The sequence below is a fragment of the Andrena cerasifolii genome, chromosome 9, assembly GCF_050908995.1.
Source record: "Andrena cerasifolii isolate SP2316 chromosome 9, iyAndCera1_principal, whole genome shotgun sequence".
NCBI classification, from domain to species: domain Eukaryota; kingdom Metazoa; phylum Arthropoda; class Insecta; order Hymenoptera; family Andrenidae; genus Andrena; species Andrena cerasifolii.
In genome coordinates this window covers 5,245,664-5,269,423 of record NC_135126.1, presented here as the reverse complement: position 1 = coordinate 5,269,423, position 23,760 = coordinate 5,245,664, and the positions used below count along the sequence as shown (strand labels likewise).

General features: G+C 39.4%; 2 protein-coding genes across 10 annotated transcripts in view; one reads left to right on the top strand and one right to left on the bottom strand.

Moving 5' to 3' along the window:
* Positions 1-573: 573 nt before the first annotated feature.
* Positions 574-22,966, bottom strand: Calpa (calpain A). Of its 9 annotated transcripts, XM_076819737.1 has the most exons (17): positions 22,931-22,966; positions 22,658-22,741; positions 22,051-22,183; positions 10,168-10,344; positions 9,904-10,091; positions 9,216-9,519; positions 8,971-9,152; positions 7,758-8,008; positions 7,518-7,675; positions 7,194-7,411; positions 7,073-7,115; positions 6,654-6,698; positions 6,059-6,188; positions 4,873-5,007; positions 3,021-3,148; positions 1,346-1,541; positions 574-1,266 (listed from the first exon to the last, which is right to left on the bottom strand). In XM_076819737.1, exons 2-17 carry the CDS (start codon positions 22,735-22,737, stop codon positions 1,181-1,183), a joined length of 2,454 nt encoding a protein of 817 aa, XP_076675852.1. In that variant the 5' UTR covers positions 22,738-22,741; positions 22,931-22,966; the 3' UTR covers positions 574-1,180. The 9 variants fall into 9 exon arrangements, with proteins under 9 accessions (XP_076675852.1, XP_076675849.1, XP_076675847.1 ...); XM_076819734.1 differs by lacking the exons at positions 4,873-5,007; positions 22,931-22,966 and having other exon boundaries at positions 22,658-22,752; XM_076819732.1 differs by lacking the exons at positions 6,654-6,698; positions 22,931-22,966 and having other exon boundaries at positions 22,658-22,752.
* Positions 17,065-23,760, top strand: part of LOC143372999 (uncharacterized) — an 84,331-nt gene continuing 77,635 nt past the window's right edge. The window contains exon 1 of the mRNA XM_076819747.1: positions 17,065-17,338. Within this exon, the coding sequence (XP_076675862.1) occupies positions 17,068-17,338 (271 nt within the window). The 5' untranslated portion in view covers positions 17,065-17,067. The remainder of the gene's footprint in view (positions 17,339-23,760) is intronic.

The window sequence follows — 23,760 nt, the reverse complement described above, 5'->3', positions numbered from 1 at the left end:
CGTTTTCTGATCAGTCGCGCGTTATGTTCTATCTTTTGCAACGAAATTGAACGTAAATACTTGCCTTAACTCGATTATTTGTACAACGTTTTAAAGGTTTAGTCGTTGAACGCAAGAGAAATGTTTTATACGTGCTTCGATTTAAATCATTCGCATTTCGGTTGTGTCGTGCTGTCGGGCTATGTGAAGCAACACGATAGTTCAAGCTTCTGGCGACTGCATCACGTTTTGTCCAGTGATCAGGTAATCATATTTGTTACAGCAGTGATAGAAACGTTTTTCACGTTTCAATTTGTTATGAAATAAATAAAGTTACTTCCATTCTGTTCCAGCAATGGAATTTAAAGTCGTTCAAGGACGAAGCTATTTCAGAAATGAAATTATGAAGCTGTTGAGGGACGAAACGAGGGGGACATACGGTTCTGCAATATGTAAGTCTTTAATTTTTCTAACATATAAATAATAAAAATTTCCTCGAACTATTTTTGTACAAAATGTGAATTTCGTGATAAGAAAACGCCGTTCTATTTTATAATAGCTATAGAACGAATGGGATAGAGCAAAACAATTGGATTGTAAAACAATTGAATTTTATTTGAAGTACAGTACGAATAGTGCATTAACTTTTACAATCTTTGCATATGCGTTGTTTAAATAACAAGGAAGATGCTCAATTATATTTAAATAAATTACATATTTCTTATTCACATTCGAAGTTCAAGTATAAAATTATAGACTATGTTGTTTATAACTGTCTTCATAAATTATTATTTTAGCAAAACTAGAATCTGGATGTACAAAGACATATATCAAGGCACGTAATATTTAGTACCAATAAAAATGCAACAGGCAAATTTTTTTAAATAACAAGATTCTACATGTACTTTCTCACTGACAATTTCGATGTGTTCCTCTTTCTTTGTTCTTTATATTCTTTAAACGAACCTGATGAGAGGCTTTACATGAATTTAATTTAGTTATTGTTAAAATTTTCAATCGTCTCTACTTAAAATGCCATTTCTCGATTTAATTTAGTATCATAAAACAATATCTGTATAAATAAATAATTGTTCAGAACGGGAAGGAATCAAAGTCTTCAAGTTTTTCATAGTAGAAATATTGACGAAGACGCGATCGTATTTATCTCTCTCTTATCAACATTTTTCACACACGCATTCGATTACGAATATAGTGTCTTTTCTATCCACTCTTCCATCGTAAACGTCGCGGTATTAGTCAAGTCCGGGTCTCGTTCTTTGAATATTTCTGCAAAGATGACGAACGTTATTTTCTGTGCAATAATGTCGCCGCTTTCCTTGGCCATCATAATTGTTTGTTCACTTACCTATCATCGTTTTGAGTCGCACCGCACACATTATGTAATCGTCGAAGGTGATCATACCGTCTTTCGTTCCGTAACGGTGTACCAAAATATTCAAAATGTGATTATTCATCCGATAACCGGCACTATTCAATGCCTGCCGCAGCTCGAATGCGCTCAACAATCCAGATTCATCCTTGTCGTATAATTTGAACACCGCCTGAAAATAAAATTTGCATAAAAAACTTGAGAAAAGTAAAAAAATTACGCCAAGTACATGAAAGTAAATAAATCACAAAAAATAGAAGATAATAATAATTGTAAAATAAAAAAAGATGTGAAATCAAAATGAGCTGCACGTACATATAGGTAACGATAAATACAAATAAATATTTTAATACGAATAAACATTTTATTCAAAATACTTGGCGCTGCGAAACAGAAAAAATGTTAATTGTCCTCGTATCATGAACGCACGCACAAGAAAGAAAGAAAAAGATTAATTAATGCAATTTATACATATCTATTCAGTTTAGCGGCACCAATTCGGGACGCAGCGCCAAGTATTTTGAATAAAATGTTTATTCGTATTAAAATATTCATTTGTATTTATCATTACCTTTACGTACGTGCAGCTCATTTTGATTTCACATCTTTTTTTATTTTATAATTATTATTATCTTCTATTTTTTGTGATTTATTTACTTTCATGTACTTGGCGTGATTTTTTTACTTTTCTGAAGTTTTTTATGGAGATCTCACTTCTTTTAACAAAGATAATTTACATAGAGAATGACTTCAGATAATTTTCAATATTATAAATTATTATTATATTATTAATTGATGACTGAATAATATTTTCATCCTCTCGGTTTTTTTTTTAAAAATATATTGTATTGTCATCCAAACTACGCACGCCTGCAAAGCTTCAAGACAATTGGATCGGTGGAATTGGTTTAAATTGGTTTTTATCATTTAAATTAAAAAGAAATTCATTTATGTACACATTTGTAAAAACACGTTTATAACTTGGTTATAACTTGACGGTAAGCTGTCAAAATTTGGAGTAGATTGCACAGTGAAGGTAACGTGTGTTAGTTCCGTTTTGGCTGAAGGTGTGCGTGTAACGCGTATACGTATTATGTCGACAAAATTTGGTTGGAGAATCAGGAGAAAAACCTTATCGCATCTGATAGATTCATGAGACGATATTACGATATCTCGGTTATGCGCGGACCGATTTTATTGAAATTGGTCTTATTCGAAAGCTTATATGCGGTTTACATAAGAAAAATGCCTTTAAATTTAGAAAATATTGCAGGCGTGATGAGATATTAATGAAATAAGTTTCAGCTTAGGTTGGAATGGCTCCGCGACGAGTAAAGGTGCACGGTAGCGACAGTCGACATATACAGGGTGTCTTTCCTGTACTTGGCGTCGAGACGCTACTTTAAAAAACGACCTTTACTATTTTTTTCGCTATTCCGACCAACGGCAATTTTTTTCAAAACGACGAAACACGTCACTTAGCAAACTAATCCTGCTAGCTTCTCAAAAAAACTCAAGTCGTTTGGAGCAATTCTAAAAAAGTTATGCCATTTTAAAGGGTGTAAACTTTCGATAGTACGTTGGGCGTAAATTTGAAGGTTCGTATGTAAACAAAGAGAGAAAGAGGAATTTATTTAACAAAATATCTTACCCTCCATTGCCTTATATCGTTCCATAAAGACCTGAATTCTTCGAATCCAAGCTTCCCGGAGTGGTCTACATCTAGCATAGCTACCATGCTGCGGCATACATCCTTACTGAATCCTTTATCGTGTGTTTCTGAAATGAAAAACAAGAAGAATACTTCCAATTGTAATATTAAGTCAAACTTGTACCTCACTGGTTTTGTGATAAACGCTTGACGGACGGTACAAAGTTCTGAAATATTTAGAAGCATATACATTAGGATGATCGTTAAACCGCAACTGACAAAGACAACACCAGAAATACGAACAAATTGCAAGTAGATAAGAGTAGGCTATATTAATGTGGTTATGGCCAGCTACGCAACTTCTTGCATACTGCCTCGAAAAATCGTAAATTATTTTTCAAGCGATCTCGTTAATGGTCTCTATATCTGCCTCCTGGCTAGGGGACATGCACAAACCGTTCATTCGCAAATTCGTATTATATCAGGCCGTCAAGACTAACTTGCAGATGCATTTCGAAGAGTGTGGTTTCACTTTAAATAATTACTCTTGCAATCGAACTTTTCGTTTTATGCATCGAATACAATGAGTAGAAATCTTCAGGATACTTTACTGTGGAGAGAAAAAGAATCGGTCAATTGATTGGTAGACTGAAATTGAACCTCGGAACTTTTGGTCAAATCTTTGAACCTTCCATGATCCGAATTCTTGTAATTTGATATTTTTAACACTTCTACTTGTGATATTTTTGCCTATGGCTTTTGGAAATGTATTTCGACGTTTCCCTATCGTCGCAGTTGCTATATAGGAGTTAGATGAGTAATCAATATCACTCGAGTATCATTTATTGAGTTATTCAAACAGGATCAGGGTTGATGAAGCTTTCGGATTTATCAATTTTCTTATTTTTTTATAAAATAATTCTTCGAGGAACGTTCGATACTAGTCGTGGATTTATTAAGCTCTCTAACATGAATTCTAAAGTGTAATTTCTGGGTGCGCAGCTATTCGAAAATATTTGATTCAATAGTGCCAACGAATTTGATTGAAATCAGATTTAAACTGCAATAGCTTCTCATCACGTGTAATTTCTGGAGTACCCGCGGCGTCTACGTGATCTAAACCTTACTACTTCAGATTTTCATTTGACTAGAGAAGAAACTGTAACTTAAAGGAAAGAACCCTTAAAAAGTACCGCTGCGAATCATCATTTCTAAAACGACCTTCCTTCGCATTAGATTCCCAAGTTATTCCTCGTTCCAAATCGGGCTGCAAGTAGTCACAAATCGCAGTTAACATTCAAGGTCTCGACTAATTTTAATTAAAACTCCGACACCCAAAAACTTCGGCTATCAAATTGAAAGAAATTCCTCTAGCATCTATTGTACACTAGGTATTATTCTCAGTCAAACTGCATCTTGAAATAGGCAATTAAAGCTATCCAAGGCACTTTGTCTGAGAATAATACCTGTTATGCTAGAGAAATTTGTTTCGAAATCTAGTTCTGTAGTAAAAATTTACCACATTTAACGGTACTTTTGGTAAAGCAACAATTAATATACTGATGCACCATCAGACCCTTGAAGCCTAGCTACGACGCTAGCGAAACATCGACACGGACTTTCAAATTGGCATTTTTAAACGCAACTGTAGTACTACCGTTTGTGATCGACGTGATAATAAACTGCCAAAACGACCGTTTCATTTCGTAATACTAATCAACGACTCTGGCCAGATTCTTTTTCTCAAATTTGAATATTTGAGCATGGCTATCGCCAATGTAATTTAGCCTGCGTCGCGTACGATGGGACAACCTGGTAGTATGAAGTATGTATATACTAGATGATGCCTTACCTACGGTCTTATTGTACTGTTCATTATTACAAACAATGCCGCACAGCAGTGAGATGAGTGTGTCGGTAAAAGAACCATTTCCTTGTACGGTTTCAGGGGCATGAGCCTCACTACGACGCGCCGACTGTGGCAGTTCTACCCGTAACATACAGCTACATGTTAACATTTAATTTTACATATGTACATTCGGGTCTGATAAACGAATATATGCGTTCGACAACGAGGTTTCAATTTGAGGTATTTCCTTACGAATATTCTGACGGAGAAATCAGTTTCCAGCACAGGTGGCGTAGGAACAGTTCTAATTTCGAGGCATCAGATTTTGCAAGTGAAATGTAAGAATTTTCAATACCTCTAATTGCATTGGGATTCATCAATTTTTCAATGGAGTTCAACTGATTAATGGCGCGCATAACTGATTAATTATCCATTTAGTTTTAATCGAAATCAATGTAAAAATATCTCAATCGATTGGTCATTAGTCGAGACGAATTTTAATTTAATATACAAAGAAATATCAGTATGTTTTTGAAGCAACTGCGTTAATAACGTGGTTCAATTAAAGGGGGTAGATAAACGCACCAGGTGCCTCCATGATTTCTGCTTTGCGTAATGACCCAAATGTATTTATGTACATTATGTATGACGAGGTAATATAAAGAGAGATATGCGGAATTACGTGAGTGAAGATCGCAATGTGTTAGCATTCACATGGTGATTTATGGTGAGAATGGAAACGAAATGGTGCGTTAATAATTGTCGAAAACCAAAATGCGCAGAGCCACTTGCGCGTGCTTGGTAGTGCTTTCCAATCAATTAATTACTGATCAAGAAGCGTAATTACATAAATTATTTGAAGCGTGAAAATTGCGAAAGCCTTCTAATAAGTAAGCAAACAGCGGAAATAATGTAACAGAAACGGAAAAACATGTGTCTACTTTTTTCTAAAGAACATCTGCCTGTCGCAAATATACGCGTGTTGAATTATCAACGTGGGTTACTACTTTAGTCGTTCATATTAACCGCAATCGCGCAAAACATTTGCAAGGAATGTGAAACAGATGAAGAATATTGTTCCTCATATTGGATCGATTGTAAAATAAGAACTGAATGTTTATATGAGATTAAAACCCAAGTGCCTAAGAATGCGGTTAATATGAAAAAGATTGGATACAAATAGCCATACCTTTTCTCATTGCAAAATCTAAGATCTCTTTGAGTTCCATCCAGTCCACTTCCATATCATCCCCAGCGAGTTTCTTGAAGAACTCTCGGACTTTCTCTTCGTTTCGGTCTGGCTCTGGTTCCTCTCGAACCTTGAAATATAAAGAAAAGTAATGAAATTCGAAGTAAATGAAATAATTATGCAATTTTCCTGTAAAAACAGAAACTTAAATCAGGGACAAATTATTCGTAACCCAAACAATAGATCAGCAAAATTCCTCGATACTTCGTTGTTTAAAGAAAATACAAAACAGAATATCTTGCTAAATTTAAATTTAATTAAGGTGTCTATAACTTTTTCGCATGTCTCTCGCAATATATGAAAAATTCTGACAGAGAAAATAATTAATAAACTCGATATTCCAAGAAAGGACAGTGTCTACACGTACACTGATTCTTGTCAGAATAGATCTTACAAAATACTGGTCGAAAATTAAAGATGGAACATGTTCATCCCATTTCAAAACAAAGTTTCACTAATTAAAGCCGTGTAGGAAATTCTTTTCGTCAACTTCATTAAAAAATTAGTTGAATTTCATAGCGTGCATATTACGTACCTTATCTCCGTCTCCATTTTTGTTACCACCTTTTGGGTTAATCACCTAGAAGCCAAGCAGTGTAAACATGCGAGTTGTTACGAGTTATTAATAAGGATCCGTGATCATCAAACAGTTCATTGCGAGACACTGTACGTATAATTAATTGTACGACTAGGCACAAATCTACGCAAACCTGAGTGGACGTTGAAAGCATTGTAGAAGCTGGACGCGTTAGACATTGGATGCACATTGCCGACGTGTCAATGCATAGTGTAAATAGCTTGCATATTTCCACTTTGCATTTTAATACAGCCAATTAGCCATATTAATTACTGTGCAGACTGTGCACATTTCAGGTATATGAACGTTAGGTGAGAGACACATATTGCATTATACACCTCCAGCATATATATAGAGAATATAAATAAATTCCTTACCCTATCGTCGATTTCTCCTATACCAACTTCTTCGTCGTTCTCCCTGAAAGACACAAATTCCAGTATAAATCCCAATTGATCGCCGATCCAAATTTTATTCGATAGAAGCGCGATTACTCACTCCATGTTGTTCTTATTTTCCGAGAAGATTCGAAGCAAAAATTCCCCCTCCTCGTTTGGGTCGAACGTGCTGGGGACTATACAATACGCGCCCGGGGGTAACTTGAAGCGACACGTGACCTCCCGCAAGTTTATGAACGCCGGCGACCTCGCGACCGACGCGTTATATTTGAAGAAGTTGACGTCTATGGGTTTCGGTAGTCGATCGGGGTACTCCAACTGTATATATCGAAATCGTTGTAGTTTCGTGCATAGAGGAATTAAAATTAATCCCCTCGTCAGGGAACCAGGTGTCCATTTAATTTCGTGAATTGCAAACACCTACGTGGTATATGGCGAATCCAATGGTTAAACATTCGGCGCCCATCCTCCTTTGCGCACGCCTGTTCTTCTGCATCAACGCGACGATCACTGTACACTTGTCGTCGTCTTCATCGGGGGCTTCTAACGTGATTCGGTACTGGGGGTTGTGGCAGAATGTTTCTACGGTACAATGGAAGTCACGTTCCCGTGCATTACACAGAAGTCAATGAAAATGCGAATGTTTGTTCAGGGGAGGATTTACCTAGAAAGTTTCGACATCCTCCAGCTGTGACGCCTCGTACCCATTCACCTTCGAACACGCTCATTTCCCACCTCTTCTTGCCAGCGTTCAACTCATCCTCGGTCAACGAATCTGGATTCAAGTTACATATCTCTAGTTGCGTGAAGTGTCGCGTGAAATCTTGAAACGACATCCAGAATTCACCGTCCATGTCGAAGGTCAGGCCTAGCTCTTCCTTCTCATGGTCGGGGATCAGCCTCCATTCTGGCGATCTGTTTAATTAGCGAAGTATCGAGATATTCAGTGTCTCAGTATCCAAGACATCCGCTTACAAATAGTAAGAATTCTAACGTATACATAAGTTACAAAAATATCCATCCACCCTACGTGTAACATATTTTACATGTTAATTCACATTAATATACTTTTGTTCTGGACGCATTCAATTGGACAATTGTACACAGTTTATTAAAAAAGTACTCTTATCCCTGGAAGTAGCGAAGATCGTGCAAAGATTTAATTTATAATATTCTTCTAATATTCACGCGATTTTATTACAATCTATTTTGCATAGATTGAACTAATTTTCTACGAAATTCGGGTTTATCTTAATCCATTCTTCTAGCAAAATTTCTTGGAGCACTTCTTTGGTACTTGGTACTAATTAAGAATATGTTAATCAAGGTTCATACCAATGTAAATTGTAACGAGTAATTCTGAATTTAACATTACTTAAATAAGTAAAAGGTGTTGCACATATAAGGTGGGCGGGTACTTTCGTGAGTGACTGTATTAATTTTAAATTTCTTTTACGAAATTAAATGTACTTTTATACTGAAATATTATAATTGTAAGAGATCTATATTTGAATCATACACCCACAATTCTGTGATTCACTGTAAGCTTTGGTTAACGCGCATACACAGCTCACTAAATTCTGGCTACTCCCACAAAAATGCACAACGGCAAGTTGCTCTGTTCAGATGATCACTCGTTTCGCGAACTCTTCTATAATTCGTGAATGTGGCGATAGAGCAAAGCCACGTCTCAGACTCTCGCTTATACCATGTTCCCGAAATGTTACAAAAATATTCGCCAAACAACAGCTAACCATGTAAAATGGACCACTCGCCACTGCGCACTTGCGTTGGGACGTCCAGAATCGAATGACTCGGGCACAGTGGATATGAAAATTCATCATTTACGCGACTCTGAATTTCGTCAATGGACTTACTGATCGCTCCAGGGCCCGTTCCACTCCGCCTCGTTGCCCCAAGGGTTCCTAAGCCTAAGCAAGGGTATCTTTCCATACTTGTTCGGCGTTTGAATTTCCACGTATTTGACGCGCGTAATACTGTATGCATGGCCCCTGATCAGCCCTTGAGGCGTCTCCGCTTCCAATACATTTGGATCGGGCTAAAATTAGTAACTCGTCTTATTTCCTCGCCGACGCAACGGGCGTAACGGTCCGCGATTTACCTCTATCGAGCAACCCATTAGCGAGCTCCTTTCGAAGGCCTTTAGCAAAATACTGAACAGATTCGGGGGGGTTTGGTCCATCTGATACATTTCCGTCACGCCACCCGTGAAGTCTTCCATGGCCTCGCAAGTGGTCCCACCCTTTAACGCCTCGTACGAGCCGTGGAGCTTCGCGTAAGCTTTCTCCAGAAGAGCGCTCCAGAACTCGTTGCTCTCTGCCGAACGCAGGTATAACAGCTCGCCGTGGTAAGTCGGCAGTCTGTCGTCGATCACTACGTCCACCCACCTACCGTATTGCCAGAACCTGTTCAAACGAATTTAAATTAGGAAACTGTCTCGAGGGGGTGTAAACCGAGCAATGTTACGTTTCGATTCATTCTATGAATACTCCTCAGGCGAGCTTACATTTCCTATTCGAAGGAGACGTGCAATGTAGAAATTCCAACTACTGTGTAAAAATTTAAGGAAAGAGGGAAACAAAGAAACTGAAATTTTAGGAACACTGAGAAGGGGTTCTGAATTCAGTGACCAACAAATTAACGCTAATTTTACCAAAAAGTAACAACAGCACAATTATTAACAATATTAGAATATTAGTTAGAGCAGGCAAATCGAAACAGTGAAAATAGACTTGTAGATGCAATAAAAATTTTGCATAAACATTTGATCCGATCAGTCGCAAGCGTACCGGAAGTGGAAGATACCAGCGTAATTTTCCTCGAAGCTCTGGTCTTCTGGCACTATTTGGAAAAATAAATTCGGATCCATGGTGAGATTCGCAACTGCTGCGAGCAACCAGCAGTCCCCCAGCTCGCCCTGTTGAACGTCGAATCGCGAGAAACCCTCCACAAACAGTTGAGGGCTGTCCGCGATTTCCTGTAGTAAGAAACTCGAATAAAATACGGAACGCCGAAAGTGAAGCACAGCTCCTTAGCTCGTTCGAACTGCTCACCATTGGTCGTCTCCATTCTATGTATCTGTCGGGTCTCCTCGAGAAATACAAGGACGAGTCTTCCGCGGCGAACTCAGGATCCTCGAACAGGGTGCCCGATGACAAACATTCCCGTCTAAGGGTGTTGAAGTCTTGGACAGCTCCTCGTGGCCTAAATCCGGACCCCCTTTCTCCTAACTGAAAACCCGATAAATTCGTGTACACTTTCGAAACGCATACAAAAGTCGGGCCATTTCTCTGCTTGCAAAGGATTTAATTAGTGATGCAATTCTAGGGTGGCCTACATTGTAGAATGGCTTGCCAATATAGTTTTTCGTGGTTCTTATGGGCTTAGTCTCGTACGTCCCCTTCTTGCTTTGGAATTTCGACTGAGAGACACCTCGAGACACACCGTGTACCGTGTTTCTACGATCAACGTTTACGTTTCTGCTGTTAGTGAATTCTACCACCGGCGCTATTTTCAACACCGCCAGACCTTCTTGCATGAAATTCGAGAATCGATAATTCGCGTATCTTCGCGGCTGCTCCATTTCAATGTCATCGATTCAAATGGATTCGTTTGATATTGTTGTTACGGATTGCGCACTCGACGTACTGTTTAGTTTAAGAGATTGAAAAAAGTGGTTGCCTCGAGCGTTCTAACAGGCTCGTTGCAAAGAAGAAACTGTAACACTCGCGGTCGCGGATGGTCCACTGCAATAAGCTTTTAATTAAACTTATCTTTTGCGGAAAGCGTGTTGTAGGTAATCGGAAGGAAACTGACCGCATTGGACGTGTAGATTGCTAAGTAGGTATCGGCAGTTGCGTGTAATAGTGACAGATTACGGGTAAATAGAGTGTTATTTAACGCTAGAAAACACGAGGGGTAAAATTTAATTGCGAGTCCAGTAAGAATTGAATTGCTTACGTTAAGTGTATTTGGTATAAGGATGTAAGAAATTTAAAAAAAAGGGATCTGAGTATCTTTGTGTAGTGCTATAGAATAAATAATTAGGGGATCGTCTATTTTAATGATATGATCGTTCATTAAAGTAAGTATTCATAAAGTCGTTTTAAAACCTTCATGAACTCGGCAATTAGCTCCTTGCACTCTGATTTATTTACAAACGAGGGACAGAAATCGACAAAGGGCAGCTGAAAATTCTGGAAAAATTCACAGTCACGTACAGCAATGGGTAGATTTTTTTTTTATAATTTTCTATTCAATAGAACAAAAGGAAGGGAGCTTAAACTGCAAATTACGTTTCACCCTGTAACTACCCTAGTAGTAAGGCAGAAATAGGAACCTATTGACTGGTATACACCAAGTTCAATTTAGTTTGGGAACACTTTTTACCATACTTATTCGACTATACCCTTTCAAAACACCACCTTTCACATATGTACATAATATGTATGTATAAGGAAACGTATGGAAACATAGGTACACTATTTTTTTCTTCAAATTCTTCCCAGTCAAGGCGTTTCAGTACTGTAAAATTCGTAGAGAATGCAGTGGAATTATAATTCCAACATAAAGAGTTAATAAAAATGTTACTGAATCAACTCTGAATCATCAGTCATTGTAAGGGTATGAATTATCTAGCTGAACCTGTTGATTTTTAAAGATCCCTATTTCATTGGCTTTTGTAAACAGTACGATATGTACTGTGTACTTAAAACAAAGTGCCCACTCATTAAGTGTCTGACAGGGCTGATAATCAGGAGATTAGATACGCAACACATGTTTCATTTGTGTTTCATATCTGACTCATTCAGCAGAATTCTTCAGGAACCTAATTGAAGAGTCCTTGTAGTAAACACTGTGAGTGCCAAAAAAATAAATTTTTCAGTAGGAAGTAAAAGCTTCCCTGACTTTAAATTATTAACGAAAGATTTGTTTTGATTGCCAAATATGCTTAAGCATACAATAACTCGAATGCATCGCAAAATTTTCTATTTTTTTGCATTAATATAGTCCAAATTCTGGACAAAAAGGATTGTATTTGTAGAAAACCCTGTAAGTGCCGCGTGCCGCCTCTTAGTTGTAGAGAAAACTGAATGTGCCATTCACTTGCAAGCACTGTAAGTGCTAATCACGTTTGTCCCTAAGTAATTGGCTTTTACATTGTTTTCTACAGAATTGACGTTGGACGTGCCAGCGGTATATACCATCTATTAGCACTATTGGTAACTTATTTAAAGGGACATTGAATTAAAATTTTATACCATAGTATTACCATTGGCAAATTTGGCGCGTAAAACATTTTCCGATAATTTTTTCTTTTAATTTTGCCACTTACAGTGTTTTCTACAAGGACTCCTCAATTATCTTGTGAAACATAAATATTAAGCGCATTTTATAGCATTGTGTAATAGCAAATCAAAAAATCACCGTTCAAGATGACGTTAACATGGATTTATGAAAGGCCAGTTACTCATCGATTTAAGAAGATATTCATTTAAAGGTCGCACAGATAAGATTTTAATCAACAAGGTATATGTTCTTATAGTAGACGCCTACTTCAGCTCACGTGCAATGAATGAGTAGCGTGCGTATGACGCACCACTGGAGTATTCTGTTTAATCATAATCCCAGCATTAACGCCAAGCAAGATGGGGAATACGTGTACGCAATAATTGTAACGTTGCTATTAGAATCAGCATTGACGTATGCATCGTCATCATCCTCCATACTGATCGTTTCTCCTCACCACCGAATGCACTGCAATCTCTAGGTGGTATTCTCATTTACTTGGTTGAAAACACCGATTTTTTGCATTTTTTTAATGTTCGAAGCATTAAGAACAATTTCGTAAAAGGATATTTTGAAATTCGGACTTGTGTCGAAGATACAGTCATTTCAATGAACTTCATGAAATACACTCTAAAAAGTACCATTTCTCAAAAAAATATTTTCCGAGGTATCATATCATGTTCGCTTAAAATTTTAACAGCTTACCGCAGAAACATTTCTCCAGACTTGATACCAAAATCAACTGAAAATATGAAACACTATTTCAATCAACAAAATTCTACTACATTTGCCCTACGTACAGGTTTTCTATCTTTTAAATACTGCCATTTTGAAAATTTTCGATGTTCAATGCTTATTCTAGGATCATACCACACCATACTCATACTAAACAAGAATTTACTTGAAATTGCTGTTTCAAATGAAGTAGTGGTGGTGAGATATTTATTCCGCCATTGAAATGATGATTTTGTCACGGATCATAATTCAGTGGTTCCTCTAAGCCGATTGTATCCATATTTTGAAAAGAGAAAAATATCAAAGTAGGGCAACTATATTCTACAAAGTTGTGTCAAAATCTCAATCTATTCGCACAGCTACTTTTCCCACACAAAAATCTTAGGGTAGCCCTCTTTCCGCTCGCAAATGAGTGTACCCCCTTAAGTTCGCGCTATGCAATGTACCGAAGAAAGTGATAAACGATCCGTGGTAATCTTCGATGCTGAAACTGTATATTTGGACGTTAATGTTGCATCAGCCTGTTTGAGTTAATTGGACAATGGCTTCCAGTATTAAATTACATTTCTCTGCGCACTAATGAGAGTGAAACGCGAAACGTGTGCATGGCATCGTTCTGTGCGGATATTATCGTGTATCGAATTCGTCAAGGAGACGATGCTCGCAGCAATTAGACGGCCGTTGGAATGCAAGTAATTCTCAAAGGTTGCTCCGAATGAGTTCAAACGCCTGGTCCGTTTAAACGGAAACGCGGTTCCCCTTGTTGACGAATGCGAGAATGCGCAAGGTCAGTGATGGATGACGAAACATCAGCCGATACGCGTTCCAAGTGTGTAATTCGTGAGTTACGAGTGGAAACAAAATCAACTGACCACTTGAGGGTAGGGTGGACCTAGAGATTCTAGATCTACTGTACTATCTGGTCAGATAACTAAACAGTGATAATTGTTAAATAAATCGTGCTTAGGACGATAAAAAGTGATCAAAAATTAAATTCGTAGGGGAGTAGCAGCTGCAGGATATTTTTAATAATTTTATTCGTATTGTCCTCTGTCCTATTTCAATATCGAATTCATTTTCGATAAATGTTGTGGGGCAGCGGTAGACCACGTGGCATGGAACATTGTTAATTTAGCAGGAACTGTAATGGAGGAATAGAGATCTTCTCCTAACAATTGCATCTCTATTCCCCTTCTACAAATTTGCAAGCGTATACAGTTCCTTTGTTTATCAAACAGGGAGGTAGGGCAGAATAGTATAATAGTGGGAGTCACATCTAGTGTAATTCACACTCAGGGAAGTAGCCAATTGACTTTACGCCGATTATGATACTGCAAGATACGTAATAACAAGTTGAATTGCAGTTAAGGATTAGTAATGCGATACATAGCACGCAGATGCTGAGGAACAATCAACATTACGAACTAGAGCTGTTACTTTTTAACCCGTCGCTTACCCGGCTACTCGAAACAACTTCAAGCAATTGAATGTTTTATTGTCTGTGGTATAGTTTGATGTTAGCCAAAAATGATCGGACAATACTACATTCAATGGCTTGAAGTTGTTGCGGGTAGCCGAGTACCCGACGGGTCAAAAAGTAACAGCTCTACTACGAACTCGAACAAGGAAATTTCCATTTATTCGTATCTTCGGTATAGTGACGCTCGTCTACTATTTTCGACAAAATTACGATCGACTATGGAACCGTAACTATTTTTAACCTAAAGTTACTTATTATCAAGAAGTAGAAGAAATGTTCGCCAAGTAGAACAGTACAAATCTCATTCGAACACTACTTTGGGAAATTTAGAAAAAAAGAACGAAAAAGATTTGTAAAAGCAAGAAAAAACTACTTATCAAGTTACTCGTGTAAAAGAGAATGTAGATTCTAAACTGTACGATGACACGAGACGATATTAATAGTTTCCCGACATTTAGCAGTTCTTTCCTTCAAAACTGAGATTATCGGAATATTACGACGCGTTTCGAAATCTCGCGAGTATGCTTATCAACCGATTACGATTGGATCGCTGCCCTGTGACACATTCGTACGAATTTCTCGAACGATGCGTTCCCAACGGTAAAGCAGAACTACGCTCTCGTTAGTTGTCAGCATCGATTCAGTTAAAATCGATGGCGGTTGATCAGTTTCTTTAGGACGCGTACCACTTTGATGTTGAACAGCGAGGGTAGGAATCGCTTGACTTCGACAGCCGCCTTAACGAAGACGTCATCGAGCGGGCCCGAATTACCATCGCCGTAGTAACTCATCTTCCTCGCCGACTACGCCCTGACTAGTTTCTACCGCGATCACCACTGATCCACTGCTGTGAAAGGTCGATCGACTGCGATACGGTTTCCTCGGCCCACGTTTTCGACGGGTGTCACGTGTCACACTCGAACGAAGCGGTCCGTTTCGGACGCGATCAACGAAAGTCGGAGGCAATTCTAAGAGACAGAATTCCTCTGGACCGTGGCGCGATTTCACTGCGCGTACAGAGAACCGTTACGATGACAAGTCCTGGAGCCACGAACTGAGCTCATTCTTCTGTTACCCTCACCCATGTCTCGTCACGCGGCACGGCGAAACACGCCATATGCACGCGACCGTTCCCATTCGATTCTTTGGCGCGGTGAGTGTCAGCGCCCGCATACCAGAAGAGGTGAATCGAATGGGATCCGATATGCGATAGGTACCTTACTGGAATTTCGCGGTTTGGCGATACAGATCAACGAACACACACGAATCGCCGGCATAACAAGTAGTTCATGTTCGGTTATATTCGGGCACTGTCGGCCTTCCTATTCGGGTGTCTGCTCCTGCGCATTTGCTCTGCACCTGGCAGCAAAGTTTCAGATGATGCTCTGTAACCGTCTAGGCTGGTTTCTAGCGTAGCGTTCATTTTCTGAGCTTCTGCTTATGAACTGAAAAGTGGCAATATATCTTGTATAAGTTTAACACAAATTCGCGTGCACCCATGTAGCTTCAAATGTCCCTAGATTGTAGCTGCAATACTTTCTCTACCGTCTGAACGGTGTAATTGCGTCCCCGCCAGACGACACGTGAATCGCATGCACGTGAAAACACGCCCACGCCATTCTAAAGGCGAACGGCGCGACGTGCGCGCCATCTGGCTAAGCGGACAGCGAGTTAACCTCTACAAGCGCGATCTTCGAACCTTTCAGGAACGTCCTTGCGATCGGAGGTCCAATTACCGTTATTGCATAACCGATACGACGCTCTAACCGCAAATTGCTTCGGTTGGCAACGCGCAGAGCCCAACGAGCTCCCCAAGTCGTTCACAGCATTAACAACCATAAAATTGTTTGTAGCATGACGCTGGTATACTCACTTCCGCCTTGCTCGCCTCCTGCCGTATAATTTCTGGCTCGACCACCTCCGGTTTCCATCCGTACGAAAAGCTGTTCATTTTGCTCTAGCTACGATCCGGCCGATGTTTATCCGGGAGTCTGAAGTGTCCTTCCTGTTAGAGTCCCTAGAACTGGATATACCCGGTGTCGCGAAACCAGTGATCGCGCGTTCACGCGCCTTCAGCTGTTGCACCCTCTTTATACGAGGAGAGATCCCAATCGTTACTCTCCCAGACGAAATCGCTCTACGAAATTAATAGCCACGTATTTCTCTGACGTTATCGCGAACGATAACAACCTGCCAGGTCCGCAACACTGCGGCTTTCCATGTCCACAATGCGGTTGGACGATCTTACAACTATCGAGCGGGAAATAGATCTCTCTGGTCGACCTCGAAGGACGTCACAAACCCGAAGTTGCAACGTCGAACCCAGTGTACCTTCGTCACGCGACGTTGACGCGGACGGCGACTGACTAACCGACGATTCAACAGCGTGTATCTTAATATCAGCTAGCTACGTACACACAGGTCGCTATAAGGTTCACAGGCTAGGTATATGTATCTCTGTTTTTATGGCAGTTTCGTAACTCCCTTAGTCACTGCTCGCGTATCAAGACTTTGTTCAGTATTAAGCACGACCTCGATAACATTGTGCGTACATCGCCATCAAGTTTGGATTTGGTTAAAACTCGAATGGTATTTTCGACGGATGCTACGATTAAGTGAAGTGAACGATGAAAGTGACTTTAATGCGCGATTATTGAATCACAATAGAGTACAGAATCTCTTCGTCAATTGGAGTTTTCGAAGCACGAGGTACATGTACAGTGAGTCACAATATTATTGTTATACGCACAGCGTTGACGAAGAACCTTGAATAAAAAGGTTAATTAAGATACTTATGTTTTATTATAAAATATACGTAGCTACAGGTAGTTTGTAATGTAGAAAATAGATAAGAGCAAAAGATCATTTTGTTCCACGAAATTATTGGCACAGGGGAACAATAATCAGAGCAGTGGTTCCCAACCTGTGGGGGGCCCCAAGGGAGTCTCAAAGTTTTCCCTGGGGGGTGGCGTTGACGCGGTTATTTTTAGTTTCTTAGCACTTATTTATTTTAATATGGTTGCAGTATCGCGTGTATTCTATTAACGATGTGACTCTGATTTTTCATTTATAAAAAAAAGAAAAAGCAACCGTTATCAGTGACGGATTTAAGAAAAAAGGCCCAGGTGGCAAACGTTCTGAGACTTTCGGGATCTCGACCAATACGAAAGCATCGAGATCCCGCCCGAAAGTTTCCGGCTCGTCCCGAATTGTCGGGTACCCGCGCACCCCTGTAAATAAGGTACTTAAATATATTAAATATCATTAAGTATATTTTATATATGTATTAAGATAATTAAATATTATTCAGTTAGAATTATATTCTGAAATGCCTATTCTTAATGTGCTTTCTATACCTTATTAAATTTACTTTACCTTATATGGTGGGGTCACAGGTGATTTGAATATAAAACGGGGTCGCGACTTGAAAACGGTTGGGAAGCACTGAATTAGAGTTTACAAGAAAGTAAATACATAGCGGATTAAACGGTATTTCGAACGTATGGGGAAAACTAGAGGAAGTTCTCAACCCAGGAAACCCATTCGTCAACGTAGGAAAACCCAAGGAAGTTTATGCCAATAACTTTGTGACTCACTGTATCTTCGCACTCGTTACGATATTTTGCGAAGAAATTCCTACTAAACTCTTGCATGTGGATTGCAGCAAAATCAACTATTATTAATATCTAAATATTATTAGTATCTACAGTACGCGTTTAAATAAATAAAAATAGTTATTCGCGACGGGAAAAGAGGTTTTCAGATATTTCTCAATATCCAATTTCATTAACATGTAATTAAGGGTGGTCATTTATTGAAGGTCGAGGAGGATTTATTACGACTCTTACGATTTCGGTGTAGCTATACATATTCCTCGTATATGCAGATCCAATTTAGTGATAAAAGTCAACGTTTATGCTTTTACAATAAAACAATTGTCTAAGTGGTATCTTTTGGGCTCGGACGCAAATTTCGTCATACTTTTCAACACATGCACGTTATTATGTTTGCAAAGAGACTTCGAGCCATTAATGGATATCAGCGAAAGTAGGCCTTAACGGTGCGTCAGACGGTTTTCGAGCATCGACCTTCAAGCTTGGCCCACGATATCGCTGCCTTGACGTTGGCCCAGATACCAGTTATGAAATTTTTCCAGATACACGGTGTTTCGAGCGTTCCCCACGTTCCCACGCATTTTAATTTATCTGCTCGAAATAATTAGCGACGATACAAACGCGTCCCTGAGGAGGGTCCACATTCGGACCGAAATGTTGCAGAAGATTTTACAATTCATTGCTCCCAGTGACCACTATTTTACACTCAGTTAATTAGAGAATTTCCCACGCGAATGATTTAATCGGCCATGAAGGTATTAAATATTTCAAAACTCGTGCTGTGCAACATAAACGTTCGATAAAGCCATTGCGATATAAAGCGCTCCTTCGTTTCTAAAATTTGATTCATTCTAAACGTAGCTTCTAAATCATCTCGAGCAACGTATCAGAAGTTTGTAGAGTCGGTAGTACTCCGTTACTATCATCGATATAATCAAATCAACCCCACTACTATGCTTTCATTAACGCAACTTCGAAGGACCAGAGGTTCGATTTTCATCTCTCAATAATAAATATTGTAGAGTAGATTGTAAATATGCAATAGAAAAAAAAATATTATAAACGTCTGAACTATACACAACGAATATTCGTTTAAATTATCCCCGAAGGACGTGCGCTAATATTCAACCGTAATATTCTGATAACAGCTGCAGCAGCGTATGATAACACCGATAGGGAGAGTATCGATCGTAAGGCACACCCTTCAAGGTGCGTCAACTGCGACACGATGTCAAGGCCACCGTGACACGCAGAGGAATTCTCACCCCTTTGTATCCACGTTGCTCCGATTGATTGATTAACGAAATTTAATCCCGCGGAAGTTACTTAGCTCCCACGACCAGGCAGTTTGTAGTAAACACTCGCACACGATCTTCAAACTCCGTTTGCACGATTCATCACTGACTTCGTAACATGCTTGCGCGATGAGGAGACTTAGGTCATTTTATAAAATCGACAGGGGTTTCTTGGGATTAACAAAAGAATCGTAGAAAGAAATTGCAGGCAGTCAGAACTGTTTCGAGAACTTGGGGAACCGTGCGTTGAAGCTGAAAAGCACGTGATACACTGACCAATATTTCCTACGAGATACATGTTTGCTACGAAAGCATCCTCCCCCGCTCGATGGCGTCGGCGTCGGTGTCGGCGTCTCGACACTGGCGCTGCAGCGTACGAAAATATATCTACAGGCACACGTATGCGGACGTTGAACGTTACTTTTCTCCTTCATCCTTCCTTTCTCTCTTTTATCGTTAGCAGACTTTCGGAACTCGAGAATACTGCGTACTTGAAACCGAGAGGGCAGCCGTTGGTTTTCCAGTTTTAAAATTCTCAAGGGGAACCGCTGGTTTGTGGTACTATTAGCACCGTCGGTTTTAGTGACACAAACGAGCTTTATGAATTCATTTTGTGGTTATAGCCCAGAATTTTAGTACGTAGAGCACGTGAGTAAATTTTGTCTTAGCACTTTTATTTCAATTAACCGTCAGTAGAAACCCTTTGAATTGTTGCTTCTTTGTCGCAAACGAATCGATACACATTGGTTTATTATAATGTGTACGCATCTTAGTAATATGACGTTTAGTTTCTCGTTTGCTGAGATAAAACGCAAAAATTCAAGCTCGGGGTAAATTGTAACATGTCACTACATTCTCCGTTCGAAATAGTGATAAAGCAAACATGCTATTCGCTGACACGCTGGAAAAAGATGCTCCTAGACGAACAACAGAACAATCGAGAATCCAAAAAGTAGAAAAAAAAAGTATGAAGGCAAAAGTAAAGAAAGCGAAGAAGAAGATTTTGATAGAATCAGATGAGTAAGCAATGATTGTTTAACTCATGTATATCAAATGTTTAATAATAATCGCTGTTTTCATTTATATTTTTTAGAAATGTTTATTTGTGTTCATATTTGTATTTAAATAATTAAAACAGATGTGTTACAATTTACCCCACATGGTGTTACTTTTTACCCCGGATTGGGGCACATTGCAACAAAGGTTCAGATTTGTTTAAGATGATCTAGCTAGATATCTAAGTGTCTAAGATTCTGTCACGTACTTACACTCAATGAGTTCACCACATATGTAAGTAGTATAAGTCACGCAAATAATTCCACGATTGAGGTAAACACTATCGAGAAAAAGCTGTGAATACATTGTTGTTTACAATCTGCCCTGGTCTCCCCTACCTACCAGGAGGATGCCAACTTTTCCCTCCTGCATTTCTAGTTTTAATAAAAGAGAACTTCTTCCTGATACAGATATTTTGACTATTATAGGAATCTTTCCTAATATAATTTTAATCCCACTCCGTTAATATGACACAGTACTACACGATAATTTCCATTTAGCGGCTGTCTCGATAAACATATGGCTAACGACCAAACTGAACGTTATCGTCGCATCTTGTCTAGTAAATTTACGGGAGACGACGTTCTGCGAATATCTGTCTGCCAGATCAGACTAATGCGCTATTTCGTAATCTTCTCTGTGCGCGAATTACTGTCCCAGAATGCATTTTCAAAATTCAACGTCTAAGCAACATCCATCGACGTTGCCTCTGTTATCTCAGCGCACCAGTTATGTAAACATTGCACTGTAAATCTTGTCAGAACGTATTCGGAGATAGTCGGCCACGCGGGCAAATACTGATTAGAAATTAGAGAAGGTACACGCACGATTAATTTAACCTACATCGTTAATTAATCGAGCCATGTATCATGTCCAATTAAACATTAAATACCGAATACAAATGAAGTATTCGAGGTTGAATAAAAGCCTGAGTTAGCTCTATCGCTAAACGATCCAGCCGCTGGTGATGCACCGTGAAAATCACGACTGCAACCGGGGGGTTAATAAATAAGGGCAACGGATAACACTAACGACGCCCGCGCGTGGCGGAGTCAGTAAAACTGGGTAACAACCTTGCCAGTAGCCGGACTAAAAATATGATTTCGTTATACTTTATCGCGTCCGCGGGCGAGGGGTTCGTTTTACGTTAAAGCCGAGCCTGGCGACGTTCCAAGCTCCGCTTGGAAAAATCTTCCCCCCTGCTGACATTACTCGACCACCGCTGAGAGACTCGATCCCATTCCGTTCTCTCCGTCGAGTCCGTTATGGCGTCGCTGGGCGGCATGGTCCCCAAGCAAATGGGTCGTGAAAGGTCGTTAAAGAGGCAGGACGAAATGAGGGGCGAGAAAATGGGAGGAATAGAATTTCGTGGGTGTAATCGCCAGTTCCCGCGGGACCCGTTAGGGACAGTTCCGGCTGGACGTTAGCTGACGGTAATTAATTAAGAAACGAACAGTGATCACGGACCTTGAATACAGCGTTCGCTGGGTGATGGATATCACCTGAACCAGAAAGCCCTCCTCTGAGCAACCGTGAAAGAAGATTGTAGCGGCCATGTGTGGACCATGTGTCCTCCGGCGTGTTAAACAGGGTAGGATTCCTGCGAATAAATCACCGTGTTTGGTGAACTCCACGGACATACTTCTTCTACAAGCCACTCAGAAGGATCCACAGCCTTCTACCCCCTGATTGTAGTCTTTCGAATAATTTCGTGTCGTACGAGCAGACGTTTCCGACAGTTTCTAATTAGCATCTAATCGAGCAGTTGAAATGGCAAACGATGTAAGTGCCAAAGAAGTAAAAAATGATTTCCTTTCGTGGAAAAGGACGTGAATTCCATGCTGAACACGGTGGTAAACGCTGTAAGTGCTAGAATAATTTATTTCAGTTTCTAGGGCTGTCGCAAGATAAAGGTGAGCTCGTAAGCACCAACGTCGCTGTGGTTGAAAAGAAAATACTGCGAATTTTCACTTTTGGTGCTTACGTCGTTTAACATTTCAACTCCTCGGTCTTTCGAGGTCTGATCTTAATCGTTGAAAATATTCGACGAAGTACGATGTTACCCTTAGCTTACCCTTTCAGAAATCTGTAGGTTCTTGGATTGTCGGTGCCGTCAAGGATAGTTTTCACGTAGTAGTAGGAGTAATTCGACATCTCCCTAATAAAGATACTTTGGTAAATATAGCCGCGAGCGTACGGGGCTCCGCTGTAAGCCGCGAGATTCTCGAAAGGGCGGCACAAACGTACTGTTCGCCGAAAACTACAACCGAATTGTCGTCCGTACCCCTTCCTCTTCGTTCTATCGGTCCTCGCCTGTCTGTCCGAATGTTTCATCGCTTATGCTTACCTATATTTCCCGATCTCTGTGCACGGGGACGTTGACTGTTGGTCGGCACCTTTGTCCCAGTGGACGGCGTGCGAGAAAAATGGGAGTGGAAGAAGCTGCTGTATTTCTCGTCAGGAAATTGAATTTTAATCTCTTTTTTTTTTTAATGGAGGGGTGTCGGTGCTTTGTATAATATGGGACAATGGTTATCGATGCGCATTCCGTGATTCGTGACGCAAATAAGTGCTCAATGTCGCACAAGGTCAGGAATGCAAGAGAGTGTAGAGAATCTGGCACGTATTAGAATAGAAGTTCCAACAAAGTTCTGAGTCCTTAACCGTTGCTTTCTACAGTTACTCAGAAAACTATCCATCCACCCTTGTATGTAACTTATTATACATATTAAATCCACTTTAAAGTAAGAATGCGCACTTCTAATTCACAATAATATAAACCTCGATTAATATACTTTTGTTTTCGGTGCACTCAATTGAAAAATTGTAGACAGTTTCTTTAAAAAATATTCGAATTTATAGAAACGTGATTACAGTAAGTTAATATTCTTTTAATATTTCTGCGATTTTATTATAATTATATTCAACTAATTTTCTGTGAAATTCGAAGCACACTTGTCATGTTCCACTCTTCTAGCAAAATTTCTTTCAGCATTTCTTTGGTAGATGGTACTAACTGAAAATATATTAATCAAGGTTTAAACTGATGTAATTCTGAATTTAACATTACTTAATAAGTAAAATATGTTATATACTTTTATGAGTAACTGTATGTACTTTATTAATGTGCAAGACGCACACTTTTTATCTTCTGTTATATTGATCTCGAGTGATTTT

What these genes read in the sequence shown, in the direction of transcription:
- Calpa (XM_076819735.1), bottom strand. Translation starts at nt 10,697, where the DNA reads ATGGAGCAGCCGCGAAGATACGCGAATTATCGATTCTCGAATTTCATG. An exon ending in TAGAATGGAGACGACCAATG is followed by an intron (nt 10,092 to 10,167) that starts GTGAGCAGTTCG and finishes TTCTTACTACAG; the next exon opens with GAAATCGCGGACAGCCCTCA. An exon ending in GCTGGTATCTTCCACTTCCG is followed by an intron (nt 9,520 to 9,903) that starts GTACGCTTGCGA and finishes TCGTTTGAACAG; the next exon opens with GTTCTGGCAATACGGTAGGT.